This window comes from Oryctolagus cuniculus, chromosome 5 (genome assembly GCF_051225735.1).
Source record: "Oryctolagus cuniculus isolate XC-2025 breed Fujian yellow rabbit chromosome 5, ASM5122573v1, whole genome shotgun sequence".
NCBI lineage: Eukaryota > Metazoa > Chordata > Mammalia > Lagomorpha > Leporidae > Oryctolagus > Oryctolagus cuniculus.
In genome coordinates, this window is record NC_142871.1 from 30,285,627 (window position 1) to 30,301,494 (window position 15,868).

Genomic DNA, 15,868 nt, shown 5'->3' on the forward strand with positions numbered 1-15,868 from the left:
ATTTGAAAGGTAGAAAAAGAGAAAGGCTGAGACAGAGAGATCTTCCATCTGGGAGTTCACTCCTCAAATGCCTGTGACAGTGGAGGCTAGGCTAGGAGCTGGAACTCAGTCCAGGTCTCCCATGGGGATGGCATAGACCCAATTAAAAGAGCCATCACCTGCTACCTCCCTGAGTGTGCACTAACAGGAAGCTAGATTCAGAAGCTGAGCAGCTAGGATTCAAACCCAGGCACTTCAATACTGCATGTAGGCGTCCCAAGCATCGCCTTAACTGCTGTGCCAAATACCCACCTGTGTAGCCGTATAGAACTAAGAAAGTCCCTGAGAAGCAGTTTGCAGGGAAAGCAGATTGCCTGAAGTTAATCTGTTGAACTGGTGGATTAGACTGTGTCTCACAGCCTGATGGATCTCTCTCTCCTCCCTCCCTCCCTCCCTCCCTCCCTCTCTCTGTCTCTGTCTCTGTCTTTGAAATGATTGCCAGGTTTTTCTTTTATCGCCATTGCCTCCTTGAATCTCACCTTCTCAGTGAGGACCATCCCACCTCCCAATTAACACTGCAGCCTGGCAACCTCCCCACCCACAAAGCCCCTTTTATCTGCCCAACTTTTTCATTGGTCCATTGCAATTTCCCAAGAGAAGCTCCCTGAGGACAATGCTCCCAACTGAGATGCCCTGGAAGCTGGAACATGTATAGGGTCTGTGCTCTTGAAAGAACCCTTTTTGTTTTCAACCAGAAGTGTGTTTGGTAAGACACTTCACCTCAAAAGTTTGTGCAGTGAGACCTGGGGTGTTTCCACCCAGAACACTACCTGCCACTCAGTGAGCAGAGCCAGGTCACTCTTGCTGATCCGTTTGTTTTCTGAAGGGCAACTTTGCTTATTTATTGAGGGCAGGTATTTAGTCTGACTCAGTCCTAGTCACTGCCCATTTGCCATCTGGTAATTTAATTACTTTTAAATAGAGCTCTGTATAGGAAGGGGCACAAGTTGGACCTCTGTGATAATATGCATACATGTGCATAATTTCTTTGGTTGTTTGCTTGCTTTTATTGTTTAAAAAATAAGATGGAGAGGATACAAACATTTGAAGAGCAGTCATTCCAGAGCTTTCCCTAGAGGGAGCCCCTTATATAAATTTTATTCTTTGACTAAGAGCCTTTGTTATAAACTGAATGTTTTGAATTAGTGGATTATTACATTTTTCCATTCAGTTATAAGTCTGGCTCAAAGCTATGAAATAAGAGAGCCTCTAAATTGTTTCAAAAACTGTTTTGACGCGAAGTGGGCCAAGGCAAAATGTGAGGAGCCTCATTCTCCTTGGTACCTTTTTGTCCTATGTCCTGATCTCCTGGTTCTCCTCCTCTCTATTCCCATCCCTTTACTCTTGGGATTCATGTTCCCAGGGTCTTGGTGTACCCCACTGCTGATGTTCCATCTCTCTTGGTGTCTCCCCAATTCTCGGTGGTTAATTACAGACTGGCAAAATAACCAGAACTCTGTTCAACTTTAAGAGAGGAGGGACTTTGGAAGTCTTAAAACCAGGCACTTAGGTGATAATTACACTTAAATAAAGATTGACATGACTGAGGTACTTTATAGGTTGTCTCATTTGTGGTGAGGAAGTTACACTTTTGTGTTGGGTGGAGTTGTGTGTGTGTGTGTGTGTTTCCCTTTCTCTCTTAGGGGTTGTGGCAGTTACATGCAAATCAGAGCAAGCTTTGGAATACCTAATGCTGGCTCTCTATCACTGGCAAAAGTGGGTTAGAAGACAGGGCATCCTAATTTGCACAAAAATGCAACCAAGTCATCATTTGCAGTTCCTTAGAGATTGTCTTCCAAAGTTTTACTGCTTATAAATGTTCCTTTGGTATGGGAGGCAGAGTCTGGAGGCGTGGTTGGGAAACAATAGTTTGGTTCTTTTTTTCCCCTAAATCAATTCAAATCCTATACACCCTGAATTCACTGGAGAATCAAAGAATCAACAGCAAGAGAATCTCTCACTGCCTGCTCAGCTTCTGTCAAAAGACCTGGATGTTCCTAGTGACCTAGTGAAAGTGGGGCACACCACTGTTTGACCTTGGGTTCCCAGGAGGAAATTCTGCGCCGTCTTTGGGCTCAGCAAAGAGAAAGGTCTGGTCCGTTGGAGAGCAAAGGGAATGAATGAGCCCTGAGGCAGAAAGCCTGCTGTGGCTATCATGCAAACAAGACCGGTGATTGGCTTTCCCTTTCTTTCTGCGCCTGTTGTCACTGGCTGCTCTCAGCCTTAAAGATCAGGTTTCAGTGGGAATTTTTCAGGTTCAAGGACTGCTAATGATTTGTAACTGCCTGACAATAAACCCAACCTCCAGGTTACCACAGCTCGGGCAGATATCTAAGGATTAGAGCAGGAGGAAGAAAGTTAGAATCTGGAGCAGAAAACAGCAGCTTGCCACCTGCCTACTGGGCTGAACTCTTGAATGTCACTTCAGTTTCTAAGCCCCGTGCAGGTGTCTTAGAAATGGTGGTCTTCATTAATGCAAAGATCAAGTCTTTCATTAAACTTTTTAAGAAGAAAAGTAAGTAGTGTGTGTGTGTGTGTGTGTGTGTGAGAGAGAGAGAGAGAGAGAGAGAGAGAGAGAGAGAATGTGTTATGTCTTTCTGTTTTATGTACTACTTCATCCTTTTGAGTTAGCGTGTGAAATGGCAGAATTGGTGTGAGCTAAACACTGTGTGCCAGTTTGCTCGAATACCTCAGATTTTACAGCAGGATTATGTGATCTTAGCATGTCCTATGTATTTATAGTTGGGATTTTAAGTGACTTGACTTCTTTGAAGAAGGGGAGAGAATTCTTGTATTTCCTTTTCAGTTCCGTTGATAGACAGTGAATGAGCAATGTTTTGATTCTTTGGCTAAATAAGCAGCTGCAGTGAGGGAGCTTCAGGGGGTGTATCACAGAGTTTTGGTGGGGATGATCCTCCCACGGCCCCTGGCACTGCCTGTCATGCAGTTCTGAGCTGGGCGACAAAGCCGACACGCTGTCTAGACTGTTGGGTGATTGTTGTACAGAGCTTTTATGATGTGACTGCATTGTGTGCTGACCGCTGTTTTAAACTTCTTTCATCCTGATGCTTTTTCCTTCCTTTGAAAACATATTTTTTACAACTACATGGCTTTGTTTTTGTATCATTGCTGGCTTGTTTTTGTGTCCTTTGAGACCTACAACCTGAAGTAGAAGAACGCGAATCAGTAAGGGCATTGGTTAGAAAAGCTCTGGAGAAAGCAACAAAGACTAGCACTCTGGGCTCATTTTCTGCAGCTCCCTTGCTGGAAAGGCTGTCCGCGGATGGACTGATTAAAATCTGCCCTGGCAGGAGTAGGATATACCAGGGAAGAGACAACTGCTCTTTCACAGGAGCCAGTTGGTAGCTGCGCACTGGGGCTGATGGTGCGATTACAGACACTCGTGCCATTACGTGGATTTGATTTGTAACTGGCAAATAGGAAAAGTTTCCATTTTCAATATTTTCCAACTGTGGGATATGGCAATTCAATTAAAATAAATGGATGTCAGCAAAAAAAAAAAAGTTGTTAATGAGTTCTGGATATACTTTGGGGGACATATGGTGAATTTCTCACTGTTGGATTCTCAGAAACATGAGAATTAAGTCAGGCCTTTGTGGACTGTATGTATTAAGATTAATAGGTATATGCCCCGTGCAACCCACATGTTCCGTCGTTGATTATGTGAAGTATTAGGTGCCATATTTCCATGCTACCTTTGTCACCCATTAGAAGGAGAGAGTACACGGGACATTTTTGTTTTTGTCTTGATGTCTGGTCCTTAATGTTTATTTTCTCGCTTAGCAACTTATGGAGGGGATGGGATCCTTTCAGAAATACACTCATAGAATTGTAAAAATTAGTAGCTAAAGAAAAGACGATATAGGAGTGCAAGCTAGGCTGGGCTGTGGCTCGGGTTTACAGGGGAGCTGGGAATGGCACAGTCCTCCTTCAGTGATGGCTTTGAAGTTAGGGGCTCCTTTTGAACCATTTTCCTTGTCCTTGCCACAATCATGCTGTATGTGTGTTATTTTGTTAAGCTAAGAGACTTAAGCATATTAGTTTATTTGATTTTTTAAAAAGGATTATAGAAATAAGGAGCAAGAGATCGAGAGAGGGGTCTTCCATCTGTTGATTCACTCCCCAAATGGCTGCAATGTCCAGGATTGGGCCAGACCAAAGCCAGGAGCCAGGAGCCAGGAGCCAGGAGCCAGGAGCTTCTTCTGGGTCTCCCCCATGGATGTCAGGGACCCAAGCACTTGAGCCATCCTCTCTTGCCTTCCCAGTCACATTAGCAGGGAGCTGAATCAAAAGTGGAGCAGCAGAACTCCAACCAGTTTCCATGTGGGATGCCGGCACTGCAGGCAGCACCACGATGCAAGCCCCGTTCATTTCATTTTTATAATAGCCCTCGTAACTGTACTATGGAATGTGTTTAGTTAGCCTGGAATGTGTTCAGATCCATTTAGTAGTTCAAGCATGCTCTCACACTTTTTTGAGAGTCTCCTTTATGGTCTGGTTTCCAGGTTCATGTTCTATTGTGGAAATGGGGCCGCCCAAAGTGAACTGGCCTCTCTTACTCACATTTCCAGTATCTGCTGGCTCATGGAGGCTACACCTGCCACCTCAAGGAGATGCGTCAGCATTGGTGGGTGGGGGTGGGGGTAGGGGATTTCTCTCAGACTGCTCCTGTGTATCTTCTGCCTGGGTCACATAGAAAGTGTTTTTAAAAAATTATGAATGAATTTGCTTTGGTGCTGTCAGCTACAGTGTTGTCCCACTCTTACCTCAACATCAGTGGTATTGTCAAAGAAAATGAAATAAAGAGGTCTCAAGCTCTCAAGGAATTAAAGGAAATTATTATACAGATTTATGTTAATCTCAGGATTACTTGTTGTTTTCCTCATTTGATATTTGATCTCTTTTCTGTTGGGGAAATTCACTTGAATTGGATTGTGTTGGGAAAAGTCAATTGCCCTATAATTTAAAAAATTTTTAAATATAGAAATATTCCATGAAAACAAGAATAGAGAAAGTTTTGTAGCAAAAATGGATCTCTGCTTCTAAATATACCATTTAAATATATTAAATTGAACACTTAAGCTTAATTTTCAAAATTTTTTATTGAGTTTACAATAGTGATGTTTTAAAGTAATGCTTTAAAGGAAAATGTCAACTTCTTGGTGGAAAATTTGTTTCCATCAGGATAATCTAATAGTTGCTGACACAGTGGCGTTATATAATTGAATGTTTGTTGTGGTTAAGTAGGAATCACGTAGCAGTTGGAAGTCTACCAATTTCATCAGTCGTTTCCTAACAGAGAAAAGACCCAAGATGCTGGGAAGCAACAAACAATGGGAGCAGACAACTCTATGAAGACAGTATAGGCAGTTTCAGTTTTTCCTTTACTGACAATATAGTGGTCAAGATCCCTGGAGTTCAAGATTAAATCCCATTCAGAATTTGCTCCATTTCCTCCTGGTCCTTATTTATGAATGTGCTAAGCACCAAGACCCCATCTGTTATTTATTTATTTGTATTTTTTTTTAGAGGGAGAGTGGGGAGAGAGAGGTGAGAAATGACGGGTGGGGAGAGTGAATGGGGACAGAGAGAGAGAGAGAGAGAGAGAGAACACCATCCAGTGGTCTACTCTCCAAATAAGCCTGCAATGGACTGGGGCCAAAGCTAGGTCTCCCATGTGGATGGCAAGAGCCCAGTTAACTGAGCCGTCACTGCTGCCTGCCAGGGTCTACATTAGCGGGATGCTGGAGTCTAAGAACCAGAGCTGGGAACCAAACCCAGGCACTGTGTGGGACGTGCGTACCTCAAGCACAAGGCTGAATGCCCACTCCCAAGACCCCAATATTGATGTGATTAGCTTGGAGCCACTGAAGCTTGATTTGAAAACTGACTTTGCCCTACCTTTCCTTCCACAGCCGTTTCCAACCTAGATGAGGAGAGTCGCTGGACAGTGCACTACACTGCCCCATGGCACCAGCAGGAAAATGTCTTCCTACCCGCCACTAGACCCCCATGCGTTGAGGACCTGCACCGCCAAGCCAAGCTCAACCTCAAATCAGTATTGAGGGGTAAGCTGTTGCCCTCTGCGGGCCTGTTATTCTTGGTTTACTGACTGTTAGAACATAGATCTGATCCCTGCCTGTAATACATCCCTTTCTATCAAACGCATAATATTCCACATCTTCATACATACAACTTAGTACATGCCTAAAGTACGCAGTCTCTGGGAAAAACTGTTTACAGATATGCAAATCTATCTTCAAAGAACCCGCTTTTGCCTAGAAACCTTTAGCATGTTTAAACTGCAGGACTCATAGAATCCAAATACACACACGCCCGCCAGCATGGGAAATTTGCCACTGCCTTTTCAAAACCATTGCAAGTATTCAAAGCCAACTTGGGAAAGCTGGTACTTTTCAATGGTTCCTTCTCTTTGGTTCAAGCCAGGTAGAAAGTCTAGATTGCAGGCTTGGAAGGAGCGCTGTGTAGGTAGATTTACCAGAATTTGGGCAGCATCTGACTGGGCTGCTCTGAGCATAGGTTCTGTCTGCAGGTGGCTGGTGGAAAATACAAGAAATATGCAGTCCTATGTCCATAGAAAAATTCTCATTTTTACTTTATTGTTGATGTTAAAAAGAGGAACTGTGTGGCATAGGGGGCCACCTAGAGATGATAAAGAAAGGGAAGGGTTTTTAAAATTTTTTGAAGGTTTACTTATTTATTTGAAAGGCAGAGTTACAGAGAGAGAGAGGGACAGATAGAAAGAGATATTCCATCCACTAGTTCACTCCCCAAATGACAACAATGGTTGGGGTTGCGGAGGCCGAAGCCTGGAGCCTGGAGTTCCATCCAGGTCTCCCACATGGGTGGCAGGGGCCCAAGCACTTGGGCCAGCTTCTGTTGTCATTAGCAGGCTGCTGATCAGAAGCGGAACAGCCGGGACTCATACATTGCAGGTCGCTTAACCCGCTATGCCCCAATGCCGGCTACAGGGGAAGTTCTTTATAGAGGAAAAGTCACTTTTATTTTATTTTTTTATAAAGATTTATTTATTTGAAAGTCAGAGTTACACAGAGATAGAAGGAGAGTGAGAGTGAGAGTGAAAGAGAGAAAGAGAGAGAAAGGTCTTCCATCTGCTGGTTCATTCCCCAATTTGCCACAGTGGCTGGAGCTGCGCCAATCCGAAGCCAGGAGCCAGGAGCCAGGAGCTTCTTCTGGGTCTCCAAGGTGGGTGCAGGAGCCCAAAGACTTGGTCCATCTTCTGTTGCTTTCCCAGGCCATAGCAGAGAGCTGGATCGGAAGTGGAGCAACCAGGTCTCGAACTGGCTCCCATATGGTATGCCAGCACTGCAGGCAGCAGCTTTACCCACTACACCATAGTGCTGGCCCTGAAAAGTCACTTTTAAATGTAGATGTTTTCTGAGTGCAACAAACCAAAGCTTTTATTGCAGAAGCCACTCCTATATTTCTTACTATATTTTTGGTAAATAATTATACAAAACATTTCGATCTTCTATTAGGAAAGAAGTGTTTTTTCCTCTATTCCCAAATCACAGTCAACACGGGAGACTTGTGTCCTCCAAAGGTGGGAGATGCACCCAGCAAGCAGGCCGTTGTGCAGCAATGGGCACCAGCTGGGGGTCCTTTCCTTCTGCTCACTTCTGACACTGTTTGTGGAGGTGCCTTCCCATGGAGTTGGGATGCACCAGTCTCCTGGCACGTGGAAGGGTTCTCATCTGCCTTCCTGCAAGCCTCCACGTGTTCAGTTATCTGCAAGCTCCTTGAACCCTGCCCTTCTGAGTTTTTATGGGAACATTGCATAGGTGTGATTGCTAACAGGCTGGGTGGGGAAGCCCTGCAAGGCCCTGCGCTTCAGCTTCTCCTTGGCCTCTCTGAGCAGGCCTCCTCTGCAGTGAGAAAGGCCTTAGACCTTACTGTTGGGTGAGACGAGAGCAGAGAATTGTTTTATGGGCAGCTCCAAGGGCAGGTGGGACAGATTAGAGTTTCTGTGACTCCTCTTGGAGAGTAGAAATTCTAGTTTCTGTTGCTTGTCCTGGGGGAAAGGAGTTGTGAGCTAGGAACCACAGAAGAAAACCCAAATCAGTCATAATATCAGAATAGTAATTATGCAAACGAAGTATCTGTTGTTTATCTGAGATGCAGTTTAACTGGGTAACCCTATCTTATCTGACTGTGGGAGCCTTGGGTCTGGGAGAGATTCTGTCATTGTGCAAGGAAGACCCAGCATGAGATCCCTGGTTGTTAGGATCATGTTTATGTGTTTATCAATCATTTATAGCTGACTCATTCCTTAATTTACCACCGCTATGATTGCTAGCTAACATTTATTGAATACTTCAACTATAATGTCAGGCAATGTTCAAAGTCCATGAAATGTTTTACCTTATGCAGACCTCTCAATAATCCTATTTGCGCCGGCGCCGCGGCTCACTAGGCTAATCCTCCGCCTAGCGGCGCCGGCACACCGGGTTCTAGTCCCGGTCGGGGCGCCGGATTCTGTCCCGGTTGCCCCTCTTCCAGGCCAGCCCTCTGCTGTGGCCAGGGAGTGCAGTGGAGGATGGCCCAGGTGCTTGGGCCCTGCACCCCATGGGAGACCAGGAAAAGCACCTGGCTCCTGGCTCCTGCCATCGGATCAGCGCGGTGCGCTGGCCGCAGCGCGCCGGCCGCGGCAGCCATTGGAGGGTGAACCAACGGCAAAAGGAAGACCTTTCTCTCTGTCTCTCTCTCTCACTGTCCACTCTGCCTGTCAAAAAAAAAAAAAAAAAAAAAAAATCCTATTTGCTATTACTGTGTACAGAGGGAGCAATGGAGGCACTAATATTAGAAACTTGCCCAAGATCTCAAAGGCAGCCAGCAACAGGACCAGGATTTAAACCTGGACAGTCTGAGGCTGTAGAGCTTATATGAGGGCTGCTCAAACAAAACAAAACAAAACAAAAAAAACACAACACGTTTGTGGAAAAATGTGTATTCTGAAAAATTCTGCATGGACCTCAAATGTTTTGTACCAAAATAAACATTTAATTGCACTGCTACATTGTGCTGCCTTTAACAGCTATTTGTTAGAAGTCTCTTAGCCTGTGAAAAATGCACAACACAAAAGATAGGGTCATGGCGCTTAAGTAATTTATACTTGGCATCTACGGTGCAAATCACAGTGTGAAATGTGCTGAAGAGATGTGCCAAAAATCACTGTTTAGGAGTTCAAGAAAGCGGATCATTTCTGCTTGGAGGGAGAATGAGTAACTGCCAGTGTCTTCACCATAGATTTGGTATCTTGAGCAGAGCTATACAAATATTTTAGGTCATTACCCTATTTTTTCTTCCTTTAACTTTTTAGAATGCTTAGATAACTCATGTATCCTACAGTATCTCAGATCTTATAGTCTTGGCATTCAACGGGCACTATTGGGCTCCCTTTTTCATTTAGCTTGAGTGGCATATATTTACTGACTGCAAGCTTAAATGAGAAGAATGACATTAACTTGGCTCATTTGTATGGCCTGGGAGTCATACTTTGAGCTGTGTTGCCTTGGTAATGATGGTCACTTCATGTACCTAAAGCCAACCAAAATTTCTTCTAGATCCCCTAAATTCTTTGAGATTTATATTCAGTAAATATTACTGGTGAACTCTACTTACAGCCTACCCTCCTCCACCAAATAATTAACATAAAAGCTAACCAACACATTCCCCAGGCAGGGCCTCTTCATTGTTTCTTTGCTGGGCTCCCCAGCAGCAGAGAGACATGGTTGGGCTTGCAGAGGGGGCTTCCATGAAGGTATGTGTGAGTTTGACTGATCAGGCCCAGAAGTTTTCTGCTCAGTCTCCAGGAAATTGTGCCTCACCACCTGTTCCATGTGTTTTCAAGTTTGAGATCAGTACTTTTCTTCCCTTAGAAAATTGAACATGGGCGTACAGACTTTCCTGTTTTATTTCTTTAACTGTTTAGTACATCCCTATGAAATTTCATCAACAGTGGTGTTGCCTAAACTTGAATTTTCTTTTGCAAAGATAAATGCTTTCCTAATTGCTTTAATGCTCTAAAGGGTTCATCAGAGGGATTACTATTAATAAAATTACCAACTGTGGAAAATTCTTGGAGCCCCACCTGAAGCAAGATTTACATAAATAATAACGTCACAAGCAGTGGTTGGGAAAGATGAAACGAGAAAGAGCACTGAGTTCTTTCATTCTTCATTCATTTACTTTTAATCACGTGTGTAGAACTTTGTATACCACTTCTGCAACACCCTAGCAACCTTAGACAAGTGTGAGTGAGAGCATTTATTGCCTCATTGTCAGAGAAGATGTAAAAATAGAAAAACTGAATCCTTGAATAGGTGGCTTGATGTTATATAGGGTATCCATCTAAGTTAGTTCAGCCCCCATTTCTTTCTTTTCTTTTCTTTTCTTTTCTTTTCTTTTCTTTTTTGAAATTTGTTTTGACAGGCAGAGTGGATAGTGAGAGAGAGAGACAGAGAGAAAGGTCTTCCTTTGCCGTGGGTTCACCCTCCAATGGCCGCCGCGGCCGGCGCACCGCACTGATCCGAAGGCAGGAGCCAGGTACTTCTCCTGGTCTCCCATGGGGTGCAGGGCCCAAGCACTTGGGCCATCCTCCACTGCCTTCCCTGGCCACAGCAGAGAGCTGGCCTGGAAGAGGGGCAACCGGGACAGAATCCGGGGCCCCAACCGGGACTAGAACACCGTGTGCCAGCACTGCAAGGTGGAGGATTAGCCTAGTGAGCCGCGGCACCGGCCCCCATTTCTTTTTTAAGATTGATTTATTTATTTGAAAGCCAGAGTTACACAGAGAGAGGAGAGGCAGAGAGAGAGAGAGAGAGGTCTTCCATCTGCTGTTTCACTCCCCAGTTGGCCGCAACGGCTGGAGCTGTGCCGATCCAAAGCCAGGAGCTTCTTCCGGGTCTCCCATGTGGGTGCAGGGGCTCAAGGATTTGGGCCATCTTCTGCTTTCCCAGGCTATAGCAGAGAGCTGGATTGAAAGTGGAGCAGCCAGGACTCGAACTGGCACCCCATGGGATGCTAGCACTGCAGGTGGCAGCTTTACCTGCTACGCCACAGTGCCGGCCCCATAACCTCCATTTTTTTCTAAGTTATCTTGCAATACTTGTACATTTTTGTGGGGTGCAGTGGACTGTTCCTACACATGTTTATGGTATACATTGATCTAATCGAGTAATTAACATTCCATTTCCTTATCTTTCCTTTGCGTTTGAAGTCTATGAGTGCCTTTCTTCTAGTGCTTCGTACAATATTGAAAACTATGTTCACCCATTCCCCAATGTGAAATGCTAGAACTCACCACTTCTGTATTCCACATCTATTATCCAGCTTCCTGCCATCTGTCTCCCCTTCTGGTCTCTAGTAATCATTATTCTAAGTTCAAATTGACTTTTCCTTTTTAAAATTTTTTATTTACATAAGGTGAACAAATTTCATGAGTTCGTATATACGGATTCAGAAGCATAGTGATACTTCTCACCCTACTCACTCCCACCCTGGGCACCACCCTCCCTCCTCCTTCCCTTCTTATTCTTTTAATTTTTGCAATGACTTAGTTTCAATTTATTTTATAATCATAAATTAACCCTTCACTAAATAAAGAATTTAACAAATAGGAGAAAAAAAAACACTGTTCCTCAACAATAGACAGAAGGGATATAAACAATAATCTAACCTCAAAATGTCAGTTTTGCTCATACACATTATATTTTTTTGTACTCTATTAGTTACCACATATCAGGGAACGTATATGCTATTTGGCTTTTTGGAACTGGTATATTTCACTAAGCATAATGGTTACCAGTTGCATCCATTTTGTTGTAAAAGATGGACAAAACAAGGTTTTTAACCCACAAATCAAGAGAGAACATTCAGTATTTGTCTTTGTGTATGGCTTATTTCACATAACATAACCACCTCCAATTCTGTACATTTTGTAGCACACATCAGTCATTGTTTTCTATGACTAAATAATATTCTCTTGTGAATATATATAGCTCATATTTCTCCATTCATACATTGATGGCCAGTTATGCTGATTCCATATTTTGGCTAATGTGAATAGTGATGCAGTTTCCAGAGGAGTGCAGGTATCTCTTTGGTGTATGTTGATTTCATTTCCTTTAGATATAGATACTCAGAAGTGGGATAGCTGAGTCATATGTAATCTATTTATGGTTTTTTGATGAGCCATTGTACTGGCTGTACTAACTCACATTCCCTAATTATTTACAATGAATAACCTAGTTTTTTCTTTTTTTCTGTTCTTACTGTGACGTTGCCCACAGTTTTACAAAAGGAAGACCATTTATTAATGTGAGGCAGGTGGGTGCCTTAAATAACATTGTACAAATTACTCAGTCAATTTTTATGGAGAGTTTAGTTCTGTTTTAAAAATGTTATATATTTTTGTTTGAAAGGCAGAGACAATGAGAGATAGACAGAGAGATATTCCATCCACTGGTCACTGGTTCATCCCCACCCCCCCCCAAATGCCCACACAGCTGGCACAGGCCAAAACCAGGATCTAGAATTCAATCCGGGCCTCCCAAACAGGTGGCAGTAGTCCTAGCATTTGAGCCATTCCTGCTCCCACCCAGGGAGCATCAGCAGGAACTTGGAATTGGAAGTGGAGCTGGGACTGCAACCCTGGCACTCCGACATGGGCATGGCTGTCTTAACCACTTGTGCTAGGCTCTGCTCTTTTTTTTTTTTTTTTTGGTAGGATTATTTATTTATTTGAAAATCAGAGTTACAGAGAGAAAGGGAGAGACAGAGAGAGAGAAATCTTACATTTGCTAGTTTACTCGCCAGATAACTGCAATGGCCAGGCTGAAACCAGAAGCTTCTTCCAGGTCTCCATGTGAGTGGCAGGAGCCCAAACATTTGGGCCATCTTCTACTACTTTTCCCAGGCCATTAGCAGGGAGCTGGTTCGGAAGTGAAACAGCCAGGACTTGAACTGGAACACACATGGGATGCTGCTGTTGAGGTGGCGGCTTTACCTGCTAGGCCACAATGCCAGCCCCTATTCTCTACTCTTGAGAACCATAAAATGTGCAAGGGAAATGACACAGTGAATTCTAACAATTTAGTAACTAAGTATTGCGAGCATTTACTCATTAAAATGGTACGGAAATGCCTAGTGGTCAGTCAAGTGTTTGAGAAAGGCACAGGTTTTCTGGAAAATATTTGTGAAAAAGATGAGTTTAAGTTTGGTACATAAAGCAGATCGTAGGTGTAACTTTGTCAGTATTTTAATTGATTTATTTTCATTGTTTTTGAAAGGGAAAGAGAAATCTTCCATCTGCTAGTTCACTCTCTAAATGCTTGTAACAGCTATGGCTTGGCCAGGCCAAAGCCAGGGGCCTGCAACTCAGTCCATGTTTCCTGAGTGGATGGCAGGGACTCAACCACTGGAGCTATCACCTGCTACTTCTCAAGGTGCAACTTATCGGGGAGCTGGGATCAGAGGCAGAGCCAGCCACTCTGACATGGGATATGGGTGTCCCCAAGTAGTGACTTAGCTGCTGCACCAAATACCTGTCCCTATACCAGGAGTTTTAGAATGAACTAACAAAAGTTCCTGGGCTCCTGGCTTCCTTTTTTTTTTTTTTTTTTTTAAGATTTATTTATTTATTTGAAAGACAGTTACAGAGAGGCAGAGGCTGAGGGAGACAGAGAAAGATATTCTATCCACTGGTTCACTCCCCAGATGGACACAACGGCTGGAGCTGTGCCGATCTGAAGCCAGGAGCCAGGAGCTTCCTCTGGGTCTCCCACACAGTTGCAGGGGCCCAAGGACTTGGACCATTTTCTCCTGCTTTCCCAGGCCATAGCAGAGAGCTGGATCAGAAGTGCAGCAGCAAGGATTTGAACTGGCACCCATATGAGATGCTGGCACTGCAGGCGGCAGCTTTTACCTGCTACACCACAGCACCGGCTCTGCTCCTGGCTTTAACAAGCTGAACTTGCTGTCTTGTGTCCAGACTGAAGTAAACTGGCCATAGGCCAATGGAGTGTGTATGAGGTACAATGGGCACTGCCCCCTTGCCCACTCCCACATTGCAGAGGAGTCTTTCCAGATGTATAACATGCCATGTGGATCATCCAGAGAGGATTTCCTCCCGTGTGTAGTTTCACATGGGAGCCTTTCCAAACAGCAGAGATCTTCTATTTTTGCTGTTGACTAGTCACTGGCGAATTTGATAAAATTTGGCTGTCGTACTCTGAGATCAGTTGCCTTGGTTTTGTTGATGTGTTTCCTTAATAGAAATTTAGGTAAGGATTCACTGCTAATGAAGATAAAAATATGCATCTAGATTTTTTTAAAGATTTATTTACTTATTTGAGAGGTAGAGTTACAGACAGACAGAGGGAGAGACAGAAAGGTCTTCCATCCACTGGTTCACTCCTCAAATGGCCAAAATGGCTGGAGCTGGGCTAATCCAGGAGCCAGGAGCTTCTTCTGGGTTTCCCACGTGGGTGCAGGGGCCGAAGCACTTGGGCCATCCTCCACTGCTTTCCCAGGCACATTAGCAGGGAGCTGGATTGGAAGAGGAGCAGCCAGTACATGAACTGACACCCATATGGGATGCCAATGCTGCAGGTGGAAGCTTAGCCTACTACCCCACAGCACTGGCCCCTGTATCTAGATTTTAAAATCCTATTAGGGGCCGGCGCCGCGGCTCACTAGGCTAATCCTCCGCCTAGCGGCGCCGGCACACCGGGTTCTAGTCCCGGTCGGGGCGCCGGATTCTGTCCCGGTTGCCCCTCTTCCAGGCCAGCTCTCTGCTGTGGCCAGGGAGTGCAGTGGAGGATGGCCCAGGTGCTTGGGCCCTGCATCCCATGGGAGACCAGGAAAAGCACCTGGCTCCTGGCTCCTGCCATCGGATCAGCGCGGTGCGCCGGCCGCAGCGCGCCGGCCGCGGCGGCCATTGGAGGGTGAACCAACGGCAAAGGAAGACCTTTCTCTCTGTCTCTCTCTCTCACTGTCCACTCTGCCTGTCAAAAAAAAAAAAAAAATCCTATTAGGATACTTGCTTTAGGATACAGTAAGATTCCTGCTAGCAGTGAGTAGTGAATTTTTTGAAGATGGACCCCATTATGTAGGAAGAAATGATTCAACTTCTTACTGAATTCCCAGAATTCTACTTGGTATCACCATCATTGTTTGATTCCTTCATAAACTTCATTGGAGATGGCTGATGATAAATTTGCCTCAACTCACTAGATGTTTTTTTTTTTTTAAGATTTATTTATTTACTTGAAAGTTGGAGTTAACACAGAGAGGAGAGGAAGAGAGAGAGAGAGAAGGACAGACGGAGGGAGGGAGGGAGGGAGGTCTTCCATTCGCTGGTTCACTCCCCAGATGGCTGCAATGGCCAGAGCTGGGCTGATCCAGAGCCAGGAGCCAGGAGCTGCTTCTGGTCTCCCACGCGTGTGCAGGGGCCCAAAGACTTGGGCCGTCTTCTACTGCTTTCCCAGGCCATAGCAGAGAGCTGGATAGGAAGTGGAGCAGCCAGGTATCGAACCAGCACCCATATGGGATGCTGGCACTGCAGGCGGCGGCTTTACCTGCCATGCCATGATGTGCGCCCCTCACTAGATGTTTATTTGCATAGTTTTTAACTTCACTTAAAAGACCACCATTAGGGATAGGGATGAGCTCAAGGAGTGGCTAACATTTTTTTTTCTTTATAACCTGTGGGTCTCATTTGATAATTATATTAGAGGCTGAAATAAACATGAGTCATTTTAAAAAG

The 15,868-nt window shown here is 44.6% G+C and overlaps 1 protein-coding gene across 9 annotated transcripts in view; it reads left to right on the forward strand.

Annotated features, from left to right (window-relative positions):
• Positions 1 to 15,868, forward strand: part of NHSL1 (NHS like 1) — a 290,700-nt gene that overhangs the window by 206,556 nt on the left and 68,276 nt on the right. For 8 of the 9 annotated variants that reach the window (XM_089332620.1, XM_089332619.1, XM_089332618.1 and 5 more), the window contains exon 2: positions 5,976 to 6,128. In XM_089332620.1, coding sequence (XP_089188746.1) covers positions 5,976 to 6,128 — 153 coding nt within the window. Of the gene's footprint in view, positions 1 to 2,334; positions 2,555 to 5,975; positions 6,129 to 15,868 lie in introns of those variants that run through there. The other variant, XM_051854293.3, reaches the window with a different exon arrangement.